This window comes from Hippoglossus hippoglossus, chromosome 3 (genome assembly GCF_009819705.1).
Source record: "Hippoglossus hippoglossus isolate fHipHip1 chromosome 3, fHipHip1.pri, whole genome shotgun sequence".
Classification (NCBI taxonomy): Eukaryota; Metazoa; Chordata; class Actinopteri; order Pleuronectiformes; family Pleuronectidae; genus Hippoglossus; species Hippoglossus hippoglossus.
Window position 1 is genome coordinate 9091229 of NC_047153.1, and position 25878 is coordinate 9117106.

The 25878-nt window shown below is 40.9% G+C and overlaps 1 protein-coding gene across 3 annotated transcripts in view; it reads left to right on the top strand.

Moving 5' to 3' along the window:
* LOC117755295 (protocadherin-9) overlaps positions 1–24792 on the top strand; it is a 194752-nt gene extending 169960 nt beyond the window's left edge. For all 3 annotated transcript variants that reach the window (XM_034574974.1, XM_034574990.1, XM_034574982.1), the window contains one exon: positions 22698–24792. In XM_034574974.1, the coding sequence (XP_034430865.1) occupies positions 22698–23068 (371 nt within the window). In that variant the 3' untranslated portion in view covers positions 23069–24792. The remainder of the gene's footprint in view (positions 1–22697) is intronic.
* Positions 24793–25878: the final 1086 nt, after the last annotated feature.

The window sequence follows — 25878 nt, forward strand, 5'->3', positions numbered from 1 at the left end:
GGGCCCCGTTGGCGGAGGTGATGATACGCTCAGGTTAATCTAGCGGGGCCTTGTTGCGGTGGCACGAGATGAAGGGGGAGGATTTAGACGGGGACTCTCCTGATGCCCCCGTGCGTGTGCTAATTAACCGGTACAGATTGTTCCCCCTCACCCCGCTTGCCCCCCCCCCCCACACACACACACACAACCGCACCGAGCCAGCCCCCTCTGCCCCCCCACAAACACACAAAACCTCCTGTTCTTTACAAACTCCCTGACACTCATTGTGGGATATTCAGGCCGTTTCACCTTCTAATGAATTTCCCTGGGACCGAGAGGTCAAGTCTTTAAATAAGCACAATTAGAACTGTGAGGGGCCTTGACACAACCTCATGTTATAGTATTTACTCTTAATTACTCCCGCTCTCAGCCGGTCAGGACATTCTGCCCATGACACTTTTTATCCTGACTCATATTGTTCTACCTTTGACCCGTCGTGTATACGATTAAAAAAAAAAGCTTTTAAGACTGAAATTATTCCTTCGCTGCTGAGAAAGGGCCGGCGGAAGTAAAAGAAATACATTTTAATTATACTTTAAACAGTTTTTACTCCTGAATCACCGGCTTTTCAAGCACCACCAGGCAGAGCAAAGGTCACAGCTATGATGCCCTGGAAATACTTGGCATTGAAATACTCATGTGTCGCTGCAATACTGCGTACAGTACTGTGTTAAAGAGGAAGATCAATTTTTTTCATTTCCTTTATGCTTTCAGGTTTTGAGAGCAGCTGTAGGCAGGTTGAGGAGGAGGACATCACGCAGTCGTGTGTCATTCACGATGGTAAAACGTAGGGGGGGGGGGGGGGGGGCTGATGTGGAGTATCTTTTGAACGGACAAGTTTTTACTTGATGAGTAAAAACTGTCCTGAGTGGGAAGTTCACTCCACTTAAGAGGCAGGAGAGAAGAAGAATCAAGGCCGGGTGATGAAGTAATGACAAGGTTACCGCCAAGAACGGAGAGTGGTTGGTGGAGGCAGAGCGCAGGGCTTAAGGGTTTGTGTGTGTCTGTGTGTGTGTCTGTGTGTGTGTGTGTTTTCACTGATTGTTGTATTAATGTGCAGAAATCAGAACCACTGACATTTTTTTGCGAGGCGTGTATCCGAGACAAGTCCCTTTGCGCCGCCAAGTGCACTGCTGTTAAAGACGAGCATCCTCTCTCTCCCTATCACGTTTCCCTGTCGTTCACTCTCTCTCTCTCTCTCTTCCCCCCCTTCTTTTTTATGTGTATCCGTGAAAGATGAAGTCTTTAAGACCCCGAGCTAATCCTGTCATTATGCCGTCTCCTTCACTGACATATGTTATCTTCTCACTTTCTTGGTTATCCTGTGGACTAAAGCAATTATTTTCGCTGCAATTGAAACATCAAGTAATTAATTCATTTTCCGCGTCGAGCGTTCTTGGTTCGATGCCACGCTCCAAGTGCGAGCTGAGAGTGTTTGTGGGTCAGCTGTAGTGAAGGGTAAGAATAGCAGTCAGGATTTTATGCATCTCTTGGCACATGGGACACCCACCCAAGGCCATGAAGTAGGTATATAACATGCAGAGTAATGTCATTTAGACCTTGGCGAGCTCCTTGTGCCCCACTCAGGGGACTATCTCGCCTCCACTGTGCCATCGCTCTCATCCTCTCTCCTCCCTCCGTCTCCGCTGCCTCTCCTTCATTTAATCTGCTTTATTGCCGCATGCCACACGGTTGTATTCTCTTTCTTTCCTTTCCTCCCATTCTCCATTTGCACCCCTCGCCTCCTAGCCCATTCCTCTTCCTCCTCTCCTTGCTTTCATCCTAATCTCCTACCCCTCTCTGTCTGCACATCCTCTGCCTCCTGGTGCCTGCCCGTCATCTGCGACCAGCATGCCACAGAGCGCCGCGGCACACTGCAGTGCCATGATCCAGAAACCCCACATTAACACTGGGATTTCACCCAGAGATTATTTAAGTGTGGCATGCCTGCCAGGCAGGGTTCTTCGCTGTAATCTCTGTAGCCCCATGAATAGAGTAGAACTGGGAAAGAGGGGATTTGGGGGAGTTTGAAGGCTGATTGGGTTCTAGAATGCTACAGTATGGGCTTTTAGGCATTCTCAATATTTCAGTTCCATATGGAGTTGGATTTAGGAGGTGGGGGTGATAGCTCAATGTGTCACAGAGAAACCGAGGTTAAATCCCTGGCAGAATGATCCTCTTCTTCTCAGTTAGCTATGTATCCTTCTGAGGTTTGCAAAGTAATTTAATTTGAGGTAATTGTAGTGAGGATCCATAATTAAAAGGATTAAAATGCATGCCATTTATAGATGTGCTAAAGGAAATGAAATGATGAGGCCGCTGGCACTGTCTCTGCTCGTGCCCCATACATGTCTTTTGCTTTCATATCCACTCCTTTGTCAGTGAATTCAGCTTTGCATTATTTAATGTGTCACAGGATTCAAATGTAGGATAAAAATAACAAGCGCAGACATTCACAGCAATGACACCACCCGTCTGGCTGCTAGCTTAATATTACTATCTTGTGTACATTTCATTTATTTTATTTTTTAACGCGCTTGTCACCGGCTCATGCTGTTTTCTGCTGCGTCTCAGGAAATGTGTGTCTGGGCGTGCGCGCGTGATGACAGAGCGTGTCCTCGACTCAACATGGTCACCCTCTCTCAGCGGCAGAGGTCTTTGACCCCATCAGAGAGTCAGAGTGCCTGCTGATTTTTTGACATTGAGGGGGGACAGACAAAGCTACTCATCAAATGTCCGAGGACTGAGGAGGGCTGGACGAGGCACGGGCTTCGATTGTGCCATTTTACAATTTACTAGCTGTCCCTCGCTACCTCAACTGCGGAAGGCCGTCATTCATTTTACCAAAGTAACAAGACGCCAACATATCTTTTTTTTCACAGTTTGAAATAGTGTTCTTTAAAAAAAATCGGTTCTACGACAACACAGATGCTAAATGCAAAGAATAGTACAGAATAAAATGTAAAATTCAAACATACTCCAGTGTATTACTAATTTACCATAAAATGATCTATTGAATAAAATACTTATAACTAGATGATATTAGATTTTTAAACAAAGTTTGTCAATATTCCTTGAATGAGAAAAGGTCTGAAAGGGGATTTAATCTTAAGGATGCAAAAAAAATACAACCACAATCAATAAATAAATTCATTAAATATTGTAGAGGAAAGCAAAGTCAATATCAAGACAGAAACAAAGAATCTGTGTAAACACAGTTCCTCAGCCTCATCTCTTATACCTCATTGCTGAAGTCATTCCAAGTAATCATTAAATGTTAGAGAAGTTGGCCCGAAGGATGATGTGGGGTATTTACACAATATACAGCACACTCGTTATAATTAACCCACCTGATGGTGCAAACATCTGCCTCCATATTGTGTTCAGTTTGTGTTAGGTACAAAACCAAGTAAGCTGAAACTAAATGCATTTCTCCGCTAAAATGCAATTTTATCGCTCTCCACTTCCTGCCGCCAGCTGTCTTGGATTCGAGCAGGCAAAGGAGCAGCTTTGTACACAAACCGCGCCGGTTTGGTTAAAAACAAAGAAAAGACTGAAGCTCTGAGCTCCTGTTTTACCAATTTACCAGATCACTTTAACCCCCCTCGGCTCAATAGTGAGGTCTTCATTAGTGATGAAAGCTCATTATAATCTGCTTTGTAATTTCATGTTTCAGTGACATATGGTGGGGATGGGACATGTGCTCCGAAAGCACCTGAGCGAGGTACAAGTGTGCTTTCATCCTCGCGCTCCATGTTCTGCGGTTGTATGCTGGAGCGAGACATTAAAACAGGCAGTGACGAGGGAGAGTCACGAGGCCAAGCACAGATGTAGGAATTTACGAGCACCTCCGAGCTTAGCATTTACCCAAGGAAGCATAATAAAGAATATTGTCTTATCATCACGCCCCTCATAGAGCCAATGAGGGAACATAATCCTCCAGATTAGCTTGATTGATTTGTTCCTCCCGAACAGGGGGGGATTCAAAATAGCAAGGTTGTTACGATCTGTCTTCTTCTATCGAACCCGGTGAAATGGAAGGGAAGCAAATACAAAACACAATGAATTCAGCTGTTATTGTACGAGTGTCGTTACAACATAAATTACAGAATTGAGGATAAAAGGTTACGTTTTCAAGGGAGTCTAAACCTCTCCCATTTACATTATAGCGAAGGTCATATGATGATGAATTGAACTATTGTGCTCAACTAAATAAGACAATAACCAAGTATCTGTCTGGACTGTGTAGAGACGATGAGGGAAATAGAACCACAATAAGCTATTTAACATATCCAAGGCATCATATTTGCTTTTCTGTCTAGTGTCAGCCGCCTTCAGCCCTTTATCTGTTTGCACATCGGCTCAATCGAACATTACACAGACTCTGTGCGGGCGAGGCAGCGGGGTGAGGTGTGTTTAATGTCCGGTTCAACCGATCCAAACGTTCACACACACAAGGCTCTTACAGGTAATGTCCACCAAAAGTTCAGGGCTGCGGTGCATGTCTGGAGGCCGCCTCTGTCCATCACGGCCTCGGTCTGGAAAACAAACCACTGCTTCATCTTCTTGTCCCAGTAGACGCAGAGAAAGGGGCGTGGCTCTGGAATGCAGCACTGATGACTCCTCTGTAGAAAGTGACCGAGGTTCGTCCAAAAAAAGTCAAGACAAAAAAGTAGAAAAGACCAATGAAGAAACTCACTCAAGTGTTTGTTCCCAGAAGAAATCATTAAAAATAGCAAAAATCTCCTGTTGTCATGTGTGACAGACGACGACATATAATGTGGAATGAGATGCATGAAACATAAACTACTGAGAACTGAAAGAAAACAATTTAGTGAGGGATGGATTTTTCATTTTATTTTCATTTATCTAGATGGGATTTTTGTCAATCACCAGAAATTAAATACAATCAGCTATTTTGGGCTCATTCTGTTTACGGAAGTAAATCGTCGTCAGTTGATCAGATAATGAATCCAATGTTGGCGTATTTACCACTTGCAAACATTTAAGGGGTTTCCACAATTTTAATTTCACCGTTTCCCGAGTGAGGCATCCCTTAGACCGGATTTTGTCCGCGGCTGCTCGCTGTATGCTCTATCACCCTGAAAGCTGAGTGATTTGCCAAGGGAAGAGGGATGATTGCACGGGAGCCTCCCAATGTACACTGTAGGTAACAGTTTAAATGCCCTTGACAAGTGCACAGTTTGCAAAGGAGCAAATTTAATTTCCATGGTTTGAAATTTCAAAGGTATCACCTGCTGTAATTGCTTGACGAGGGAATCCATAAATCATTGTTCGCTAAGGTCATCTGGTAATTTCTTCCCTAATGCTGGCATTTATTTTCCTAGCATCCTCTCTTTCTTCTCGTTTAATCTAGCCGGGTCATTTGAGAGATTAATTGCTGCCATCTTCAAAAACAACAAATTAGTTTCACACATGTTCCGACATTAAGAGTGAGTAAGCACACATATCAACACCGATCCAGTCAGGAAACTGTTGTACAACACTGCGGCTTGATGTCATTCGACTTTATCACCTTTTTCACCTGTTTAAGAATAATTGTGATAAAAGCGGTAGAAGCCAAGATTGAGATGTGGTTTTTATGCAAGAGGGCACATTTTACGGTTTCACCAATACAACCTTTTCCTCTTGTTTACCTCTTTAGTTACAGTTAAACTTTCAACTACACTCTCTGTTCTCACCTGCAATGTACAAGGAACTACATTTTGACATTGAACCCTTAGTTAGACAATTGTAGTTCAAATTCCAGTTGCAATGGAATAAATCAGTCTATCATCACCAAGTCACTTTTTCAAACAGTTTTACCTTGGGAACATGGGAGTTTCTGACTCAAGGCTAAAACCTGATCAGATTCAAATGGTCCTCTGTGAAAAGAGTTTGTCAGAATGGTGCAAGTAAGTAACATTCCTCACTACTGTGTAATAAGCAAGGTATTGTGTTCATCTGTATGTGTGTGTATGTACAAAGTAACTCCACAATGCATGAATGGATTTTAACCAAATTTGTCAGGATTATAAATTGCCAGGTTATCTTCAGATGATTAACTTTTTCAGCTGATTGGTTAATTTCAACAACATTATGGTGCCTAAAAACCTGCTTTCAGAGATATCTCCACGAATAAGAGAGAAACAATCTAAAGCTCATATTGATCCAAATATTGTGACCAATCATACGACGTCATCTGAGAAATGATGTCATAGATAAGTTAGAAAATTACAATGATTCATCATCATTGGGTTTAAATGACGTTATGATGAGGTCAATTTGAAAGTTAGCATTGCCTTATTGGGTTATATGCAGTGTACAAACACATTTTTATTACAAAATAATTACACAAGAAAACCTATTGAAGATTGTGCTTTTATAAGCTACTGCTACAGGCTAATCAGCGTGCTTAAATTAGTTTGCCAACCGAGTTTATTATATTTTCCACGTGTATTTACCAACACATTTACAGAGCGATCACACTGATCATATGTGGGACCATATTGCAGCTCCAGTCCTGCACACAGATGGAGATTGGAACAGGCTTCTGGGCTGCACAGCCCTCCTGCTAGGATGTGATGGACACTTAATTACTTGGCTGACAGAGGATATTCGCCACCTGCACCCGACAGGGGTATCTGCCAGGCCCTGACCTCCACTTCCTCCCTGTGCACTCACCAGCTCACAAAGCAGATTTATGCATATGGCTATCACTCATGTATCATGTTATCATTATCAGGTTTTTATTTCCTTGGTGCTTTTGCTTTGCCGTTTTTTAAAAAAGCCAATAGATGCTCGTAAGGTTGAAAATATGTTACCAACACATTTTTCCAGTGATGTGATGAAGACGTTATCTCTATCGCACGCCCCTCATTAAATCTATATTAGTCAAGTGGATGTTTAGCATTCTCCCACTTGATGCTGTGTCTGTGAACGATGCACTAGAGGGGGGGTTTCTAAACTTTGAGACAAAGGTTTCAAATTAAACTGGCATTTATTTAACAGGGATTCAACCATTACTACATTTCTCAAATGTAGATATTCTGTAAGACACTGTTACTGTCCTACACTGTTTTCCAATCATCTCCGTGATCGTGAATTTATAATTGGGATTCTTTAGTTAACAACATCTCACCGCTGGAGCTGAGGCGGATAGATCCCAGTGTTAGCGAAGGTGCTAACTTTTTCCATCACTGTGAATTTATTGCCTGTGATCTTGTCAATTTTGACACATGTGCTGACTTAACATTCAGACAAAGTTTCAAACTACAGGTGTAGGCGCAAGAGACAAAAAAAACAAGGATCGGTGAACTGTTGCAAATATCCTGCAGCCCGTTTGAATCAGAGACAACTTATTCTAACAATCATGTAAATGTATGTTTGAACTATCAATTAATCATATTGATGACCTTGAAACATGGAGAGAGAGAAAAAAAAGGGAAATGAATAATCCCCGCTGTTACTTTTTGTATTTTTATATCAAATCAATACATTGCTGACCTTAATTCTTCAAGCATACCTCACATCCATTTAATTCAGTGCACTTTTAATAGAAACTACGGCACTGTCCTTTCCCCTCAGGTAATTATGAATAAATGTATATGTAGGCAGAGCGTGCTCTAAAATTACAGTTATTAACAGAAAGGAGATGTATCTCAACATTGCAATTACAGAGCTCTCGGGGGATGAACAAGATTCTGTTTTATTATCAAACACCTTCAGGCTCAAAGTGATGATCAACACAGAGAACTCCACGTCTCTGCGTCACCACTTCGCTGTAGGAGCTGTCTGTCTGTTTTCCACTGTCTCACCTCTCGCTCTTTCATTCCCCCCCCCCCCCCCCCCCCCCCATTACCCTTTTGCTGTACCTCTGCTCGTAAGCAGTTACTGTACCTGCTGTGTCCCCTTCCTCTTTATGCTAATGCCTCGTGCTTATGACTACGTGTGTGGGCTTTACTGGAGGAGCACATGCCTGCAAAGTGCTGCGAAATAATTTCATGAAAACCTGGCGCCGTATCTCTTACGCTGTTGTTGCTTTTGGCTGCAGGCCATTTACTCCTTCTGGTTGCTCGTTGTGACTCTAGTTCTTTGTCGAGTTGTGTCGAGTGACTCCAGGAGAAGGGAGTGACGTCAGAATGGCACATCACTTAAAATAAGCAAAAGATAAATACATCTTCGTAGGGAAGGACAGTGATATTAATACTATTACTACAACAAAAGCAACAAAAAACGATAATAAACTTTATTTAAAAAGTACATTTTGAAATACAAGGTGCTTTAAAAGTTACAACTAAGGAATTGAATGCAAAATAAATCAAATAATTTGAAGCAATTTGAAGATGACAAACAACATCTTACAACATTGGGGCGGGAATATAAGAACAATAATGTTTCAGATGAGGAAAGAGTAAAAACTAAGAAAAAGAATTTAGATCCCAAGTCCTGAGAAAGCACAGTGATACAAAATGTGTCTTTGAGAAAGATTTATAAGAAGATAAAGAGCTCAGCAGACAGATCTCCTGAGGGAAATCCATCCACAGAGTGAACGCCCTGATAGAAAAAGGTCTGGTCACCCTGTCCTCACTAATATTATCCTCAGTGATAATAATACCGGTCAACTACTTAAAAATAAATATACAGTATGCAAATTAAGGTATGTGCCTATTAGTTAAGGTGTAAGTTAATATATGAAGGTTTGCTTAAATAGCTAAATATACAATGTATCCTTTTATATCATGAAAGAACATTAGTGTTATTTCTCATGCAATCTCTGAATGGATCCATTAAACAGGAACAGAATCTATAATAATGCCCCACTGCATTCACTGTGGTAAACCACAAGGGTTGACCCTGTCTCCGACAAGCCGTGTTTGTATGCAGCTCACTCACACGGGCAATTTATTGTTTTTCTTTTTCTTTCTTCACTGGCACTTTTACTGGCAACATTCCACGCCATTGCAGAACGCAGTGCGATCATATACCACGGGGCAAGGTAAAGCTGTGAAGGTTGCAGAGGTCGGTGGGCGTGCAAAGTGTTTTACGGGGACACCGGAGACTTGTAATTATATCACATCTCGCACTGGACGCCACTGCTGATATTTGTAATATTTACTATTATGACAATGACCTTCAGTATTGCGCTTGCGGATGTCTTTTCTGAACCATGCTGCACTTTGTGACCCAAACTGTAAATTAATGTTTCAGTTGCCAATACCTTCACTTGTAGAATAATAGTCTGTGTATGACGACTGTGTTACTTCCTTCAACCTGATATTTTCTTTCACACAGCAATCTCCTCCCTTTCTTATTTTTGCCCTGCGTATCCTTTCACACGGGACACGACGACCTCCGAGCAAACGACCTTCACGACGAAAACGGAAAGTTTTGATGAAGAGTTGGATCAATTTGATGAAAACTTTATCAATTATTGCGTGAGCCAAAGTCTCCCAGCTGCTTGGCAACTGAAACCCCACGAATGTTTCGGGCAAACACACAAACCGCATCATACATTTGAAATGATTCTTTTTTCTTACAGTAATAAAAATGTAGTAAATGCTCATCTTGACACGTTGATAGCAAAGCACCACGGGCAATTTCTTATCTTCTCATTCCTTCCAGATTAAAATCAATACTCGGTGTACACCACAAAGAGCCCCCATCACAAATGAAAACATGAAGATGCAGTGTAATGCTGCACACCGTGAAACAATTGGACCAAACCAGTGAGCATCGCTGTGGTTATTTCTCTCCCATTTAGATACTTGGCGTCCCGGTGTCTCGGGGTGAAGTGAATTTCGGTCACGGTGCACTGTTCCGGACTTATGAGGCCAACGTGATCATTATCTGTACCTGTTAAATTACTTACACACCATCACAGCCACAGCAAGCTCACATTGATTAAAAGATTATGCTCGCGTATCTACGTGCTGTTTAACACTGTGGGTGATCTGGGTAAGGGTTTGTGGATAATTCATTTATTTGTGCCTGGGGGGGATTCAACCACAAAATGGCCTCTTTGCAGCACTTTGGCCAAGCCTTGAAATTTGGCATAAATATGTATTCATCGTCCCAAAAGGATGAATTAGATCCAATTAATATTTGCTCCTGTCCGACTCTTCACTTGTCCAAATAGAGTGTGAGTGGGAAAAAAAAACAATAATCTACCATATAACAATACCATTATTATTACAAACAGGAAAAATGGGGGCGAGTGTGAGGCGTGAATCAGTTATCACATATCTGTCTCATTGTTATTTTCAGTTCCACTAAGGATCTTTGACCAGAAATGTATTCGATCCACTGTCGAGATGAGCAGGCGTACTCACTGAATAAGAACAGAAATTAGATTACAAGGTCAGTGGCTAAGTCTAATGCACTGGAAGATTAGAGAGGGAGCAGAAATCATTTTACATGGCTATTGTTGTCATGGGGACCGAGCACTTGCACTGAGCTGTGTAAAACAGCAATTTAAAATGTGTTGTGAAAATCTGTGTGGCCATCTTTACTGTGCCACGCAGGGAGCATAGAAGACAAATGTGATTCAAGAACAGAGAGAAAATGCACTTTTTGTTACCCATTTAATTAATTTAATGATTATATCCATTATATCCCAAAATCATATTTTAATAAAGATGTGTACCACTGATCTAACTCCAGACATCAGGTTAAATAAGTTATAGTATAAGAATTATGCATTTCTCAATAGGAATGAGCCAAAGTCGGTTTCCAGACATGGAATCTGCAGCAGCGGTGGTTTCATTTATCTGTTAATGTCGTGGATTTGGACTTTCACACATATTCCACTATCATGGAAATGGTCACACAGTATTTGGTTTCTGCTTCCAATAGCAGGGCCTGCACTGGTTTTCTTTCTTCCTACACAAGCTGTGGTACCAGTTAAAGCCAAAGTCATCGGGAAATGTATTTGCGTCATGTATGGACGGTTAACTGGATGGATGGATGGATCAGCATAGACAGAGCTGTCTAAACAACCTTAACCCTCTTTTATATTTCAAACTGAAATGTTTCTGCATGTCCTTACATCAAATGACACACTGACATCTCAGTCTATAGAAGACCATGAACAGTTTGATGCAGTGTTAGCACAGACCTCTTCAGGGCATAAATGCATATTCCTAGCTGTTCCTGTTTTTGCTTCAGGACAATGCTATCAGAAGAACAGCAGTGTGCAAAAATGCATTCCACATTATTTTCCGTTCACAGCACCACTGTATTACCCGAATGTTAACCGAGCGACACAGCTGCTGTGAAATTGTAATACAGGAAGTGCGGACGCTTGTAGAGAAGCAGCAGGAATGTGCAGAATCACGTCTGGAAGAAAACATTACAGCAAAAGGCCAAAAAAAAAGTGCTTTTGGAACGTGGTGCATGCAAATGTAGCGAGCGGTCCATGGCGGCTTGTTTAGTCTCTGCAGTGCAGTACAGCAGGTTGCTTGGTCACAAGGCATCGCACTGCCTGGTGGCTATAAACACAAGTTTGGATGCTTCGTCTTCCCATAGAGGGGATGGAAGGTGTTTTCTAAAATTGAGTTTCTTTTTCGGCCTTATCGTCCCCTCGTACTGGTGCCTCCAGCCCAGACAGCAGTTTTTCACCGGTTTGTGAATCAAACTTTCTGCCTGCTTCTTCTCTTCCTACTACACTACCTCAAAGCGCAAATATTGTGGACTCCACTAATTGATATATATATATATATATATATATATATGTTGCCTGCACTTAAAGACCAGAGCCCCATGAGAAAAAGTCCAATCTGCCCTTCTTTGCCCTGTTCCCTCATGTGATCAGCGGATATGAAAATCTAAGCACACACAGAACTGCAGTATCACTACATTTTCAGTGTGTTTACTGACACTGTGAGTTGCTTGTTCCTCTTTGGAAAAACAAAACGAAAAGAAGGCATGTCAGTCGCTGATACCCTTAATTGGGATTGGGTCTGATCCAAGCATTCCTCATGGATTGGTGTGGGCAAAGTAAAAGCAGATCCATTTTGGATCCTCTCTTTGTTTGCTGTAGGTGGTCCAGCTCTCCAAATCTCCTGGTAAAGCAGAGTTACAACACTTCCCTATCTCGTAATGCACAGCAGCCATTGTTAGGAGCAGCACTCTTCTGAAACTGCATTTTAACTTCAGTATTTAGTCCGTCCGCAATCTCTCCAACCTTTCTTTCCAGAATAGCTTTGAGACCGTCACAGTAAAGATATGATTGAGGATATATAATCAAATCCTTGAACATTCTCGGAAATTGAAATAAATAAGAAACATTGCACATTGAAACAATTTATATTAATGCATGCATTTATTTGCATATGTCTCCCACCACAAGACATGTTCACACATTCAAGCTTCCCTCTAGTTTCCATCGTGTCCTGTGAGCTTCAGTAAAGTTTGCTATTTGTAACAGTAATGAATCCTGATCTCTCTATGCCATGTTAGGTCTTTGAAATTAACTGAAAATTCTTCGAACAGACTGCAAACTTGATATTTTAAGGTTTGGGAACCTTAATGCAAATGTAAAACGTAGAAAAATAAAGGAAATAAACTATAATGAAAGCTATTTTTGGCTCCATATGGGAAAAATACAATATTAGAGTAAATGACATATGATTGGTGCTGGAAAACCTTCCTGGTGCCTCTCGTATTAAAAGCTCCTTTGTCCTCCAGCTGTTGAGCTGATTGGTTCTCCATCAGTCGCCTCCACTCCTCACCGCTGGAGTGGAGGAGCAGACGTCATATCACTAGAGGTGCCCACTGGAGGTGGAGGGACGTGACGAAGAGCAGGAAATGAACTACAGTAGGTGATGAGCAGGAAAGGTCGGACTATTTGTGGGCACCCTGGTGCTGTTACTCTGCCAGTGATGCTGTGCTCTGCAGATTCTGTCCACAACGTCTGATTCAGGACATTCATTTATTTTTCCAAAGCACAGATTGTTTTGAAGGCACTGGAGAAATCAAAGAATATGATTCATACCACATGTTCATGCATCGTTATTAAATGTTAGTATATGAAGAGTTTCTATCGAGCCCATTTGACCTTGATGTCATTGATGGGCACAACATAACAGCAACAATAACAGTATAAATGACTAATCATAATAATTTGAAAATAGGATGAGTTGGATTTTAAATGAGGTTAGAAAGACGTATATATTGACTCCTGCAGCAATTTAATTTTGTATGGTTCTTTACCGAAATTCAACAACTTTGATAGAATATTCCACTTAAAGTAGATGAAGTTAACCTCCAGAGTGGAGCTGTGGAGTTTAGAGAGAAACACTGAGTGAAGAGAGCATTGGGGGTGAAAGGAGAGAAAGCAGAGGAAATGTGTCTTGTATTATTTGGGTTTGGGAAAAGTTAATAAAAAAAAGTTAATTAACATATTGACAACTAAATAAAATAAGTAAATCAATTATACCCAAGAATGTAATTGAGTGGAATTAAAGTAATAACATTTTTATATTTACAAGACTTGGCATTTGCTTCTACCAAGTACTGAGAAAGAAATGGTGTATATGCATATCTGTCTATAGAAGAAATAGAACGCGCGTTAAAGAAATTGATTGAAATTCATTGGCAAATAAAAAGAGGTGAAAATGCCAATCACATTCCAACCACGAATAACATAAACATCGATGGCACAGCTATTTCCTCGGATAACAAGCTGTAAACAGAAGCTGCAACCGACACAAAAGTACCTCTGGTGGAATATTTGAATTACAAATTGATCTGAGAATAGTTCAAAGTGAGATTTAAAACAGTAATATTTATCAGAGATCGTGAAGTTATGTAAATGTCGGTCAGTTTTTTGCAGGCTTTTTGCCTTTGTTTTCTCCAACTCTTCCTCACGTTGACTTTACTTTTCGACGCTTCAATCTTGCTTGCTCCCTTTTTTTCTATCCCTCCGACCACCCTTCACTTCCATTCTGGAGCTTTGTCTTCCTTTTCTATTTCGTCTCCCTCCTGCCCTTCATCTCCCCCATCACCCTCTCATGAGAAGCTGCTGGCCTCAAAGGGAGCACTAGAAAGGATCCATCAGCCAGACTAGTATTCTCTGGAGGATGCATCCAGCGTGTTGCTCTGTTCTGCTCCTCTCACTATCATATCTCTCCAACCCCAGATAGCCTTTAGTGTAGATCACAGGACCTGTTTTCAAATTTGCTGCAAAGCTGCGTGGAGCTGTAATTCTGTGGCTTGTTGGACACCAACCACCGTACGACTTCCGCACATTTCCCAGAGCTGTGTACAATGTATTTCCTCTCGGTGTAAGGCGGATCCTTACGAACACAGGCTGTTTATAATACTGAATATCATTGCATTAGTGGTGATGGATTGGTCATGTGCGACTTTTGTAGTGGAGGATGAAAGGGTCACAAAGAAAACCTACAGCACAGAGGATTAATCTGCCAGATGTATCTTGTGGGTTTTTGCGCAGCAGCTGGAGACAGCGGCACAGCACTTTGAGCCTCCATGTCCGACCAAAACAAAGCCTAATTCATCCCCAAATAACATCTGGGCATGCTTAACAGCATGGATAAATAAACAAGCCCCATGGACACTAAATCCCCCGCACTCAATCACTCTCACTCCCTCTCCAGCCGCTCCCCCTTGCCATTCTGAGGGCTGTAGGTTGTTGGTCGAGGGGCTGGCACGTCAGCACTGATAGTGTGCATCCAATTAATTAGCCAATCGTTATCTAATTTGTAATAGCCCGACGACTAGAACAAGAATACTCCCTCATAGTTGCAAACAACCTCTGGCCCCGAAAAAAAAGGAGGATGATTCTCTCCTCCTCTGTGACCTCTGCGATCTGTTCACGCTGAGTAGGACGATTTGAAGAGAGGAATGTGAACGGAGTTCGGTCAAAGTGTCCGTCGATAAACAACAATTGTTGCTCATGGCTGATATTTACTCACCAGATTCTGCAGAATTAAACAGACACCGGCTCCTGGCTCATCCTAATGACTTCGTATCAGGAGGCAATCTAATGGTGTCTTTGTCTTTAAGTTATCCGTCTTTGTGGACATCTGCAACATTTGCACAGTGCTGTAAGCAAAAGTCAGCACCATCTGACACAGTTCTGAATCCCTTGCATTCCTCAACACCTGTGCCTCAATGTTATTTAAAGCACTCAGGGGCGCTGCACCAAACATCAGCCACCGGCTATTTGCTTGTGTGTGTGTGTGTGTGTGTGTGTGTGGTGTGTCGGAGTGTGTGTGTTTGTGTGTGTGTGTGTGTGCATGTGTGTGTGCATGTGCAGGAAGAAACTTGTCTTCTTGACCATAGTAACCATGGGCAACGGGCTATGCTCAGACAAAGCACCACTTAACGATGAGGAAGCCATTTTGTGTGAAGAAATGGAAGATGGTGTGTGTTACATGTTACATGTCTTGCATGCAGGTTCTGACAAATACAGTTTTTGATGGTGGACATTAATACAAAGATACAGAGCCTCAACTTAGCTTCAACAGCATTTTAATTGAACTGGAATAATGTTATTTTTTGTCAGTACTGAAATTATCCATCTATCTATCTATCTATCTATCCATCTATCTATCTATCTATCCATCCATCTATCTATCTATCTATCTTCATCACGTCCACAAGATTTCAATTAAAGTATAAACCTATGTTCTCATCACACGTTGTGATACTTTAAATCCATATACGATAGAGCTACTTACTGGGCTCATATTCAGAAAGCCTATATGTGCCTAGTTAGAAAAATTACATTTAATTACTTTAAAAACATAATCAGGATGAGAGATGTCATATAAGAGTTACATTTCTATATTTCACTGGACCCAACAGGATCTATTTCAGATTCCTAACTTTGTTTTTCCAGCACAACACAGCACAATGGAGCACATGCCCAGTGGCCTCTTATCTACACATGTAGTGTCGTGGTGTGCTGGTGCTTATCATCTGTCCACGGCTCCTCAAGGTGTCAGCGGGAGTAGCAGTATGTTAGCTGACAGCTCCTGGGCTTTTCAAAGTCACGTGGATTTCGGCGATAACGGATCCATGATTGCGCTATTTGCATGAGCCAAAATAGAAATACGAATGTTTGAAGTAAAACCCAATTTAAATATATATTTATAATATCTTTCTTCCTATAATGTATTCTGTCTTGTTGTATTAACAACAACTACAGTTATTAATTGTAATCTTTTACAGTGTATGAGTGGTTTCTGAACTTATTAATCCTTTTTTAACATTTTGTCAATCGCTTGTAAAGCACTTTGAACCGCAATTGATTTTTTTTTTCAAAAGGTGCTATATAAATAAAGTCCAATCAATAAAGTGATTGATTGATTGATTGTATTGCAAGCAGGGGGAATAGACCAGGAAGGAAGTAGATCTCCATGGGAAGTATTCTATGAATTAGGTGCTTTCAATTTGAAGGAAACTTCCCCTGGGGCCGGGACCCTGGTGGAGATGAGGTAGACGAGGGAGGAAGCTTCAGATGAGAGGGTTTGATTGGACGGCCGGTGCATCCACAGCTGAGGAGGTTAAGGAGTTGGAGGTGGATCAGTAAACACCACGGTGCGGAAATGACAGCTGAATGCAAGTCATTGGCTAAAGGTGAGCGTGTCAGGTTGTGATTGGACGAGACGTGAAGGAGCAGGTGGAGCTTAGAGATAACAGGAGAACTGTGAGAAGGAAACACAAGGAGAAAATGTCCTGACTGAAGCTTTGCTAAGCTTCATGGAGGTTGGAGTTTAGGTTGGTTACCGACTGTGCTTCATAGGCAGGTACTGACTCTGGAAGTCTTTCTTCTTCAATGTCAGATAGGAGGGCTGACGGAAGAAGGTTCTACCTCTTACAGCCTCCTTCCCATTAAACAGGCCAAACGTATCCCTGCACTCTTTAATGGTTGGACTTCATCTACATGCAACAGGGTGCCAGTAAAGACACACGCAGAGACACAGCACCATTATTGTGTTGTGTTTTGGTTTACTTTGGAATACGCTTGGTCTGCTGAGCTTTACTTTCAAAGCAGAGTGGGTTTTTTTTTATGTGTGAAGTTGGACTCCTGGAGTGGGAGAAACATTATTATAAAGGCAACAACAGAATTGTGCTTTTTTTGTATTCTCAGTTGGCAAAAGAGAGGAGATATGCAAGTGATTTGGTCGAGTTTGTATTTGTACTGCTCTCAATTGAGGTGGCAGAAAGTGGAACCTTCCAACTGTTTTTTTTTGTATCTATTTTCACTACTCAACTACATACCCGCATTTGCATTGTGTTGTCAGCTTGAGGCAACCGACGTGCACAGCTGTCACTCCAGAGAGCAGCCTTCACATCCTCTGTTCTGACCTTGGTTGGGTCTAGGTAACAAAGGGCTCCGGTTAAGGTCAGGGATAGATTTTTCTCAACAAACTTCTAGCTGTATTAAAGCACGTCACAATCTTTTCCCTATCCTTCATCAAGTGTCTAAACAAAACCATAAAAAGTGAAGTAATGCAGTAGTTACAAGTGGGTGTACTGCAAACACAGATATCTGATGGATAAAATATTCATAACATATAAGATCATAAGAACCAGTATTATACAAACACACACACATACATATTTATATATATACATGAACAAATACATTGGCCATTTTACTGATGCGCTGTGCACCAGCAGATTTGCAATTTGTGAAATATGTAAACTAACACTTCCTCATTATATTAAGAGAAAAGAAAATTCAGTCAGTATTTCAATGTATTTCTAGAAGATAGAGTTGAATCACTCCTCTGTTGCTGATAGTTAATTGGTGATGTGACAGTTAAACCAAATATCAACCTCACACATTTTTATAATGCTATTTGGTTGTTATGTTCCTCTTGAACACATATATGTGGACTTATTCTATATCTAATATAAGAGTCACTGGCCAGTATTTTATACGTACTGCTGTAAAGGTATGGGTTCTTTAAAGTCTTTGACTCAGTCTTTGTCCCTTCATTGCTTCAAGCAGCAGGTATGCAGAGATTAACAGGGAAAATGGCTGATACAAATGATCCACTGCCGCCCACTGGGGCCACTGATTGGACCAATCTCCATGCAAATGGTCATATTTATTCCACCGGGGGAATAGCAAAGTACAAAGTGTCCTTGATTAATGACTGGCTCTGCTTTTGTTAAAAAAATAAATACAGACATCACAGTCTTATAATTATGCTATAATCAATGCACAAACTGCTAATATCCATACCGAGACACCAGTGGTGTGGTGACAGGACGAATGAGGCGAGCAGCCCTTAACCATTAAAAGCTAAAAATAGAGATCAGTTCGAATGATACTGAAGTGGGAGCGATATCTCTCCTTACATCTCACACCAGTCAGATTTCTGTCGCATTAAAGGATCTGATATTGTCCGTTTCCACTGATTACTCTGCCAAAGAGGCTATGTTTCTACCTTTGACTGCTTGTTGGTGTATTTGTTAAGAGGATAACACAGAAACTACACAATGATTATGGTGGAAGGATTGAGCCTGGGTCTGGGAAGGCCCCCCCAAAAAATGTAGATGTGGTTGAAGGGGCAGATCTAGACACATTATATAGCAACATACGGCATTTTTAACATGATCATTGATTTTTCAGGGAATAATCCACATATCTCGATTTTGAAAATAGCAATATTGTCTGTAGAGGATCTGCAGCGAGTTTGAAAGTTTGAGACAGCAAACAGGGAATCTGCATCGTCCCTGGAGTGTGTCATCGAAAGTTGATGGTAAAAAATTGTGAAGAATAGAGAAGAAGAGAAACATATTTATCCTCTTTACTGCACAATTGGCAGGTTTGATGTCACTTCAAAGGAATATAGCTAATACTTCTATAGCCATGGGGAAGTGCAGAAAGGTGAACATCATGAGACAGGATAGGCCGGGAATTTAAGAGATTTAATTTGCTCCTCCTACTGTTATGAATTTTAATGTTACGTTACACTTCGGTCTCTGTCTCTGTAAAAATCAGCCTTTGTTTATGTTATTTTTCAACCTCCATCACCATTATCTCGCCTTTCCAATCATCATTTACCGAACACAGAAATGTAAGTCCCGTGCACATTGCAGATGTGTTAATAGTTCATCTGCTCTGCTCTGCACACCATGCACATGTATGCAGTCCTTTCCCTTTTCTTCCATCTCGCTCCCCTAACAGCTCCCCAGATGTCTCCTCACTCGTCTACAATCTCATTTAAGGAATTCATCTTGCCTGTCTCCGGGGTACCATCTCTGTTGTTCTTCATGCAACTATGATAATGTGTGTCTTGGTTAGACTCCTCATATGCCAATTATGGATGCCTGTTATTGTGATGGACTCCACATTCGCGCAGCAGAGTGACTGACTCTCACTTCAGGCCCTGGTTTTTCTCGGCGTCTTACATCAGAATGTGTTTTCAAAGCCAGGAACAAAGGAGCGGGCAGCAGGGCTTAGAAGAACACGAGGCACGGTCTTATTAAACCAGAATTTAAATCAGTTCATATTCTCTTACATATCAAGGACTGAATCCCGGTCATTAAAAAAACACAGAAAACCAGCTAACACAATATTCTTGCCATCTTTATTTTCTCCAATACTCTCCATGTGAAAACACTTGTATTTGTGTTAAGGCTTTGCAATCCAAAACAAAATGTATATATTTGGTTTCTAAATTGTGTTCAATTCAATTATACTTCAAGTATAGTGTCAAATCATAATATACATTGTTGGATAATCCATTAACATTGGAGAAGATTTAAATTACCTAAGGATAGAATTCCATACTTCCATACTGAGTTGTATGAACATTGTGGCCTAAAGATTTTATATGGCGATAAAATGAAGAATTGTACAACACATTTCAATCCAATACAGAAGCCCTGCAGTTTATGCAATAGTTGGATTATTATATAGGTTTTAATTTGTTGAAACTGCATTTGAGGAGACTGATGTTTAATAATTAAGAGAAAAGGTGTTAACGATTGACACACATTTATAATCTTGCGATTGTGCCACTGCATATTGATGAATAGTGGATTTGTATTCACACAAATCCCAACAAAGAAATAAAAATCCACATTTTTCAGTTGAGCTTCAAATCTTCATTATTCAAACTTTGACATGAGGGAGCAGTTTGAACCTTTGGGAGTCAACCATAACTCTTGGCAAACCAAAAAGAGTTATTGTTCTCAGTGTTGGCACTGATCAGCCTTCACATTGCAGTAAGTATTTATCCAGTGTCAGAAATGATTTAAGTGGAGGTTAAGTAGCCATTTAAAAGAAGTTTTCTAAATAACACCATAATAAAATAAAAAATACTACTCAAGATTTAACCTGTAACCACTCAATTGTATTACGTTTAACACAATGACTCAATAGAAGCATGTTTCCTCCCATCTGTTCTTCTCCAGCTAAGTCTGTCAAAAAATATACCCTGGAATTGTCTAAGTAAGTTCAAATTAACAAGGAGAAAAACTTATTTCTGTGAAATATTGTACAACCTAACCACAAGCCAATTAGCTGCTTGTAAAGCAAAGGGACAAGATTAATTACAATTAATAGTTAACATTTTCTCTCTTAGGACAAAAACAGATGAATCCATTACCTTTTGAGGTTTGATATACAAACAGAGAGAAGTGCTTGCTCCTTTGAAAAGGGAAAGTGAAACTGACTCAAAGGACCAGATATCTTCAAATGGCAGAACAGCGTTACATTTCATGCATTATTCAGGTTTCTCTATCAAATGAGATTTAAACAAATGCTGCCTGCAACACTGAGGAGTGTGATTTTTTGGGGGGCTGAATAGTGATGCACAGTCATCATAGCAAAGAGCTAGAGAAGAAAGTCCTGCAGATGATTTGTTGTAGCACAAATTGACCCTTAACCTGTTGGAAAGGGGGTTAGAAGAATTAGTTTGAGTATGAAAGAGGGAGCTTGTGTTGTTGGTCCCAAGACTCAAGAAAGTATTTGTATTGACATTGGGTATGTGTCAGAAATATAGTATATAGAGAGTGAGGTGAGGAGATTGGGGGCTGGGATGAAGGTAACGAGAGAGAAAAAAGAGATAGAGGAAAGAGAACCCAGGGTTTAGTGGGGTTAGGGTTGATATCACTTTCAGGGGTCAGAGCTGAGTCGCTCCGGTTCTTAGTCGGAGCTGAGGGATTGTCTCCATTTAGATTCTGTCTTTGTTTTTCTCTCTGAACCTGGAGAGTCGTTAGTCTCACGTAGTTCATTCCTACGTTTTGCTCTCTCCTCTTCCTCGTCATCCTGAGTCTGCTTGGCAATCCCGAGGGACTCAGAGTCAGGACTTCTCCTTATTCCACTGGAGCCTTTCCTTGTCCAGGTCTTACTGCACCTGGATCAGAGCTGGAGGTTGACTGAATTTGTTCTGCCAGGAGACGGGACCTGTCCCCCCCCAACCTCACAGACACATTGCGACTTTTCCAGGTTATTTTCATCCTGGGTCAGTGCAATTTTGACTTTGGAGGTTGCTTCATCCTCTCTGGCCAGACACGTCTCTGCCTCCTTAATCCTTCCTCTCTTTTCTATGGCATTGGGCACCAGCCTTTTTCATTCATGTCAATTTGGAAAGCAGATCAACAACATAATTCTTATTCTCAGTATTTTGATTAATTTTTCTCGTTGATCAAGACTCACTAGTCTATTTGTAGCATGTGTATCTTCGTCTAGAGCCCATTTAGCTCTACCTCAGATATTATGAAGAGGACCTCTACCAGTATAGGACTGACCTCGGACTGGTTTTTCTTTGTCTCTGCAGACTGTTTTAGCTGAAACAGCAAATGACTCAGTTGAATTGATGATAAATAGAAAAGACGCGCTGAATGTAGATGCTTTCAAATAATCAGAAATCACAGATAGTTTTATCACATCTAATAGCGATTGTGAAGTATGGGATAGTAAGGCCACGAAATCTATATTGTACTACATTGCAAAACAAAACTAGATAAAGCCTATTCTAGTTTAATTCCTGGCCTTAACCTGGAATCATCGAATGAAGCTTCAACATCACGTCCATGAAAATTCAGCTTTCTACACTAAAATGTCTGACGGCACATTCTGCAGTGAGAGATGAAGGTTGACGACTCAGTCGGATGTTCAGAATTGAAATGATCAGAGTTGTTGAACCAGCTAAGTATGTATAAGGTGCTTGCAAATTGAAATAGTAGTTCCGACCGTGCCCAAGCAATTTAAAATAGAAAAACGCTGTGGACAATGGTATTCAATATAAGATGAGGTGCAAACTCAAGGCTCCGGACCAGAGAGTGAGGGGGAACATGCTGAGCAGGACGACAGGCGGTCACATATGAGCGTGGTGATGGTTGAATGTGAGAGAGTTACATTACAAGGGCCATGCCATACGGTGTTGTAAAAGGTAGACTATGAAATAATTGCACCAAAGAGTTGAAAAGAAGCACAGACATTATGTATGTACCTCCACTGAGGCCCAACAGGCCCTGAAGAAACCACGTTTAAAGCCATTAGATCCAGGTTTTTACTTGGACCCACACCCAATTGTGCAACAGCCCCTCCGAATCTCTGTGCATGTTTCTGGTTCAGACGGACAACTCTGTCCTCCTTCTCAAGATCGACGACTAACATTGGCCTGTTTTTCTTTTTCTTTTTCTTTCTCTCTCTTCTTTTTTAGATGGCCCCCTGGGACCCCGTGGCCTCGTGGAAGCTACAGAGATGTGCACGCAGGAGTGCCTAGTCCTGGGACATTCAGACAACTGCTGGATGCCCCCGACGTTGGGAACGTACCAGCAGCCCAAATCGCCCGTGTCCAGCTTTGGGTCTCAGAGGGAGTGGGGACCCAAGGACAAACTTCTCAATGGACATACTCTGACCAGAGCCTGGAAGAATGAGAGCGGGCGGTCAGAGCATTTTGGTGACAGGAAGCAGTTTGGGAGCGGAGAGGGACACTTCAACAGCAGTGGAATGGCTGATATTCCATTGGTGAGTCTGAAGTCCTGCCAGCCAGCCTCCTGCCCGGACAGCCCCAAGGACCAGCAGCTATAAGACGGACTTTGCTTCTTTGCTGTGAGACGCCTCACCATCTGGACACAGAGACGAAGCGACTCACCTGAGCACCTCTCCGGTTTTATTCTTTCCTTTCTTTGCTTCATCTCTTCCCACTTACGTTGATGCTTCTGCAGTGTGATAGCCACATGTACTATGTAGGCCACAGAACTATAGCGCTTATGCTGTGTACTCTACAATTCAACTTTACCATGGCTCTCGAAGAAACCTCTTTTTGTTTTTTTAATGAACTCCCATGGATTTTCTTCAACGACGTGCAGTAACATTTTCCGTCCACTTCACGTGGGATGTGGACAAGCGGAGGGGAGGACACGTGAAAAATGGAGAATAAGAAAACAAATCACAAGAAAAAAAACCCTACCATGGCTGACCAATATATACAAATATTTGTGGTGTGGTTGTTATTGAGTTGTTCAGGACTATATTAATCGACACAATCAAAGAAAATGGAATTACCTTTCAGAAAGTATCGTTCCAATGACACTGTTAGTGGACACTTGTTTATCCTGTCATTGTCTGTGTGTTTGTAAATAGGACTTATTAACCACTATCATGTATCTGTAATAACCACAGTGAATAGGACAGTACTTGGCTGTTGTCGCCGTAATGGCTTGTCATCAGGATTTGAGACTTCAACTGGGCAAAGATTTATAATGCGGCATTATGTACAACGAGAAAACATTTACATAATTTTTTAAAAACCTTATGGTTGATTTTGAAAACAAATTTCCATCCCGTATTATACTGAGTGTTGCCCATATTTCATAACTCTTTTCTTTAAGTACTGCAAAAACCACAGGCAGACCTTTTTTTAAAAATACGATTTTGTAAGAAGGATGTCAGTGCTCAATATGTGCATTATAAAAATGAAAAACTCTGAAAGCTCTCCTCTATAAACTGATTTTGAAAGTGTTCAGTACAATTAAATAGCAATATATTTGTAAATGGCTAAATGTTTTATCTAATGTTGATCTTATTAATGTATAGATTTTATTCAAATTGTGATTTAACTGAGTGCAATCCCTCAATTTATGGACATATGTATATATTATTTCCACACAGACTCTTATTTTCCATATACGTAAGAAAACACTGGATAAGATAACACTTTAATCAACGTGCCTTCATGAGGTTCCTTCAAACACTGAATTGCTCATATTTAAACGAAGAGGACATGTCGGCTTCAGAGAATTTCCAGTCGGATAATGAAATGCCTTATGCATAGAATGTTTGCCAAATTTAAAAAGACGTAATCACACAGATATTAAAAAGTACAAAAACCAAGTTGGTGGCACTGAGGCAAAGCAGAGAGGCATGTGCAGAAAATTGATCAACCGTGAAAAATCATCAGCCATTCCACTGTCTGAAAAGGTTTGTTTTTATTCCACAGCATGGAAGGCAAATTTACACAATGGAAAAAGCATGCTAAAAGATATAGCTTCTAAAACTAACTTGATCATTTTTTTGTGTCATTTGATTTTTTTTCGTTGGAATAGAGTTGATTTGTGCATTAAGGAGACATTCAGTTCGTGGAGCACTTTTCATATTTATGTCACAATATAAAGAAGTTAAGTGGGATGGAGTGATTTGCTTATCGCAGTATGTTTGTCAGTTGTGAGGGTGTTTGACATCACAAATACTGAAACAGTTAATCCTTGTTACTCTACAGGTATACAGCTACTGCAATAAATGTTTTAATTATGTGTATGCTTAATTTGTGTACAAGATGGTCGCCTCAGAAGTTTTTGTCTGTGTTTGTCCGCATTAAATAATCTTCTTAAAATGCCATTTAAAACAGCATTGATATATTTCTAGCGCAAGGTACCATTTAAAACAATACTACTACAATACTACAGTTCATAATACATTTTGCCTTGAAAATTGGGACTTACCGGGTCTTATATGTACACCAAGAATTGCACAAACACCCACAAGCGTATTTTATTCTGGCCGTTACTTCTAAAAGCTATAAAGAAAGATATATTAAAAATAAAATATATAAAAGAAATATTTGGAGTGTCAAAAACAGGGCAGTACAATAAAAGTACAAATCTAATGGATGTAGTTGTGATGGTTAAATGTCTGGAAGGGGTTTTCTTTGGAAAAGCGGAGAGTAGAGCCATTGAAAAGAAATCTCTCAATTTACTCTTTCAGAATGCATTTTATGGTCTTGATCTTTGGTTAAATGCTGAAATAAGATTTCAAATGGAAGGTGAAGAGCTCAGGGATCAGCTCTAAGGTGAACTGCTGCTGCCGCTGCTGCTGCTGCTACTGCTGCTGCTGCTCCTCTGAACTAGTCTAGAAGACAGCTGAGGTAAAGATATCTGGTGGAGCCACAGCAGGCGAGCTGACTGAGGGGAGGCTCTGAGACTCACTTTATCCTAGAGGGACATTTCGATATAACTCTTAAATTGTAGCTAACAGTAGAAAGTAACTTACTTGAAAAGGCAGTTCGACCAACACCCTCCACATTGAGGCCTAGTGTCTAAAATTACTCACTCTCCCATTCCTCCCAACATAATATACACTAAGTGTACATTGAGCTCTAAATTGAGATTTCAGACGCAGTATAATTTATCACCCTTTTGTGTCAGACACAGGTGGAGAGTTGCGTGACCTAATCTGAAAAATGTGCTTCCTTGCCTTGTGAGCAGAAAGCAGTGTGTGTCCTAACAACTTAAATACAATGGTAGACCATAAATAAACTGTGCCACAAAGTAAACTGCCTGATGTCAGACACATGGCCTGAATCTCTGGCTTCACCTATGAAATACTTCTCTCGTATTATC